Source organism: Mastomys coucha, unplaced genomic scaffold (assembly GCF_008632895.1).
Source record: "Mastomys coucha isolate ucsf_1 unplaced genomic scaffold, UCSF_Mcou_1 pScaffold13, whole genome shotgun sequence".
NCBI classification, from domain to species: Eukaryota; Metazoa; Chordata; class Mammalia; order Rodentia; family Muridae; genus Mastomys; species Mastomys coucha.
The window spans coordinates 40,339,118-40,343,430 of record NW_022196895.1 but is presented as its reverse complement, the minus strand read 5'-3'; the positions used below and the strand labels follow the sequence as shown (position 1 = coordinate 40,343,430).

At 45.6% G+C, this 4,313-nt stretch overlaps 1 protein-coding gene across 1 annotated transcript in view; it reads right to left on the bottom strand.

The window, feature by feature from the left end:
• The window catches only part of Dcp2 (decapping mRNA 2), a 41,363-nt gene extending 37,442 nt beyond the window's left edge, over positions 1-3,921 (bottom strand). The window contains exon 1 of the mRNA XM_031365614.1: positions 3,740-3,921. Within this exon, the coding sequence (XP_031221474.1) occupies positions 3,740-3,792 (53 nt within the window). The 5' untranslated portion in view covers positions 3,793-3,921. The remainder of the gene's footprint in view (positions 1-3,739) is intronic.
• Between the last annotated feature and the right edge of the window lie 392 nt (positions 3,922-4,313).

Genomic DNA, 4,313 nt, shown 5'->3' with positions numbered 1-4,313 from the left:
CTCTCTCTCTCTCTCTCTCTCTCTGACCATCATAAGGTGGGATATATATACATACATATATATATATGATATATATATATATATGATATATATGATGGTCTTATAAAAGCATCTGGAGTCTAACTCGTAAGGACCCATGGCACCTTATACCAGATGGACAGTCACAAGAAAGACCACTAGTGCTATAAAATTTACTATTAAATAAATGAGGCAGGGTTGCATATATGCCAACAGATGAAAGCAGCAGGATGACGAATACAAGCGCCAACTTTAGCTATATAATGTTGAAGGTCAACCTAGCATACATGGGCCCTATGTCATGAAGAGGGAGGTCAGCCCAGGACACAACACCCTACCTCAAAATCTTTTGTCTACTACTCAGTAAGATAGTAAAATATCCAAGTACCCACCTAGATATGGACACTACATAGACAGCACACCCAAGGTTAACTATTACAAAACAATTCTGATCCCCTTTTGGGGAGATTCCTCTAAGAACTCGTGTATTCAATTTCTGTTTCTGCAGTATAATTTTCTCAAAAAAAAAAAAAAAAGATCTATGTCTGTTTTGGGCTCATAACTACCTTAGCTGCACACCTTTTGCATACACAGTCCTCTCTCAGCACAAGGGGAAGTTTATAGAAAAAACAGACCCCACAGAGCACATACCATAATTACAGTTTAGATATACTCAAGAAAGAAGTGGGCTGGGGGAAACCCCAACTGTGGACACATTAGAGAGGGAGATGTGCTGGCAGCAGTTCTTAACCTGTGGGTTGCAACCCCTTTGGGGGTCACATGTCAGATGTTCACATTATGATTCTTAACAGTAGCAAAAGTATACTTATGAGACAGGAACAAGATAATTTTATGGTTGTGGTGACAACACGATGAACTGTGTTTAAGGGCTGCAGCATTAGGAAGGTTGAGAAGCACTGTACTAGAGAACCAAAATCCAATGGTGCAACAAAGCCAATGAGGGCTAGGGAGACAGCTAGGCCGGCATGGTGCAAGCCTGGGGACCCGAGTTAGATCCCAGGAACCCATGTAAAGGTGAAAGGACAACAGCAGCTTCAGAGCTGTCCACACATACACCATGATAAGCACCACATCCTCTAATAATAACTTTTTTAGAGCTTGACTTAAAAAAACAAAACAAAACTATCAACAAATCAAGAGAGACAAACATCAACTTGAAAACTGTTCATTTTACCAGCTATAGTATGAATGGTCGGCTGGCTAAGTAACTAGTGTATCAAGCATCTAGCCCCAACAGCTGAACATATCGCACTCTGCTAAAAAAGATCAGTGTACAGTACGATGTAATGTAAGGAAGCAGCTTAAACAGTCACGGGAACCAACCACTTTAACATTTGTTGGCTGCTTAACGTGCTGTCCGCACAACAGGATGTAATCATTCTGTGAGCAGAGCTACGCTACAATCACACCAGCTGACATCACTTCTTCAAATGACGCAATCCCAGGTAACGGAGACCAGCCTGAAAACTCCCAGGAAGACTAGCTGCAGATGCCTGCAAAAAAAGTCATCCGATCCTCTTCTGTCTCTCAACTTTCAGCCTTATTAACCCACACATCATCACTCACTTTCCCAAACTCCTTGACTTTTTTCTAATTAAAAAACTTGCATCTGTGGAAACAAACAAAAAAGTAAAAAACCTAGGAAACATAAAGAAAATGAAAATTACAGCCCGGTCGTCCCATTTCAGACTCAAATTCTTCCAGGGATTTACCTACATGTATGCACTGTTATTTTCTTATCAAATTTGGGAATACAGAAAATAAATTCCTCTTAACTTCTACAGATTCACACGGATCTACCATATGTCAAAAGTGTAATTCTCCCAACCCCAAAAAATTACAACCTTAAATATTTTTTAATCAGACTTAAAATTATGCACATAAGTGGGTTTGCTTGCATGTATGTATTATGTGTACCATGTGCATGCCCAGTGCCCACAGCATTCAGGAGAGGAAATCAGATACCCTTAAACTGAAGTTATGGACAGCTGAGAACCACCACGTGGGTGCTGGGAGAACAGTAAGGACTAAGAGCTTATTAACTATACAATTAACCTATGTAAGTACTGTGTGTGTACGCCTGAGACATTAAGGTTAAAGTGCTTGACTCGCTTTTCATTCCACTCACATGGTGAAGAGGAAAGGAAGATTTCAAATCTAGACTTTCAAAATTAGATGTGTCCCTGTATAAATTAATCCTCATATCCATTTGTATAGGTGAAAGTGCACTGCACTGATTGTCTCAATACACGTGAGGGGAACACCAGTTACAAACTTCACAGGCATACTTCGTTCCTTAAAATGACTCAGAGTGCCTGGGGCTCTAGAAAAACACTCAGGTTTAGTTCCCTTCCCACTTTTAGGGACTCTAACTTCAATTTCAGGTATCAGTTGTCCTCTTTTGGCCTGGGCAGACCCCTACACACATGTCCCGTGCCTCCAATAATTAGAAACAAAACAAATATTTAAAAAATAAAAAAGCAAACAGCTTGAATGGGGCACAACCACCGTGTTTCATTTTTAAGCCCAGACATTGGTGACTAGAAGTGAATATAGAACCAGTATCCACAATCTCAATATTTCACAATCCAAATGCACTAGCAACGACTTCCTAACAATGTACCAGGAACCTTACTTCGACAAAGAAGGAAGTATCATGAACATGTTTTTGGCTAGCTGCAATTACTATTGACAAGAACGCTGAAATTTACTCCTGTGAAGACCTACAGGTGAACATTTCCTTACAAGTGGGAGAATCAAGAGATTCTGTGGAAGATCTCTTGGATTTTTCCTCTCGTTCCCAAAGATAATTCCGGAGAAATTCTGGAAAGAGTAATTAATTCTTTACAGAAAAAGCCACGAGCTAACATGCAGATTAGAAAGCTTAAGCTTGTAGATTGTTCCCTGTGTAGATCCAGGTACCTGAGATCATATAACTAAAACTAAAACAGTGGACTCTACCTGTGTGGAGAAAAGACGAAGGGAGGAGGGAGAAAGCCACAGGTTAAAGTTAGAGGCAGGGGAAAAAAACAAAAGCAAAAAAGCCCTACACACTTCAAAGAAAGAATTGGGCAGAAATCCAATAGTGAATTCAGGTTTGGGCGAAGGGGATTCGTTTGCAGGAAAAGCTGAATAGTTGAAGTGGAAATGAGGTATTCCAGTGATCCACGGTGGAGAGAGTAAGAGAAACAGAAACTGAAAGACTTTGGGAACTGAATGGGCGTCGGACACCGGCGAGCGGAGCGGGAAAGCGGGAGTAAGGGATGTGAAGAGCTGAGGCCGGGACTGTAAAGGACCAGGGGCCAGGGCAGAGAGAGGCCCAGACCCAGGAATGGCGAAGAATAGAAGCCGGGGGCGCAAAGAACCCGGGGAAGGGGGAAGAGCTGTGAGCGCAAACCAGGACTCGGGAATGCAGGAGAGCTGAGTCCGAGGACGCAAAGCGGAACCCGGGAATGGAGAAATCAAGGCCAGGGCGAAAAGAGGGGCCCGGGGACAGGGAGGGCGAGCCGAGGCCCGGGCTCAGTGCTGAGAGCCAGGACTGGTGGAGAGCCGAGGCTGGGGCGCATAGCGGAACCCGGGAATTGATAGGGAGAACCGAGGTTGAGGAGCAAAGAGGAACCGGGGAGAGGGAGAGGGAGGAGAGAGGTCGGGGCCGCCCCCAGGCTGAAGGAACGCGGAGGCGAAGGTGAACCGCTAGTACCTGCAGAGATCATCCAGGACACTGCCGGGAATCTCCAGGCGTTTGGTCTCCATAATGAGGACCCGCAGCGGGCGCAGCGCATCCCGGCTCCGGGCAGCCGGCACCGTAGAGAAGCACAGACGTGCGGGCCCGCGGACAGTGGAACCCTCTGCCCAGACCCCGAGGCTGGGCCGAGGCGAGGGGCGGAGCCCTGGAGTCACGCCCTCTCTGCGTAAAAGACCCAATGCAAAGCCTGGGGACTCGCGCCTGCGCGCGCCTCGCCAATGAGACGTTTGTTTATTGGTCCGTGGGCTCCAATCGGGCTTCTCGCTGCTCAGTTCCTGCTCATTAGACCAACTTCCCGCCGCCTTTGACTGAGTGCACGCGGGGAGTCTTTGCGCCTGCGTGTCGGGTGCGCTTTCTACTATCCTCGTGGGAAGTTTTGAGTTCCTATACTAGGACGCCTCTCTTCCACACACACGCCCCAGCATCTCAGACTTTGTCACAGTGGCTCTAACCTAACAGGCACTCTGTTTTTTGGTGGCAAGCCCAGAGCACTTATTAAACAGGAGGGGTTATCCACGATTGCTGTTAC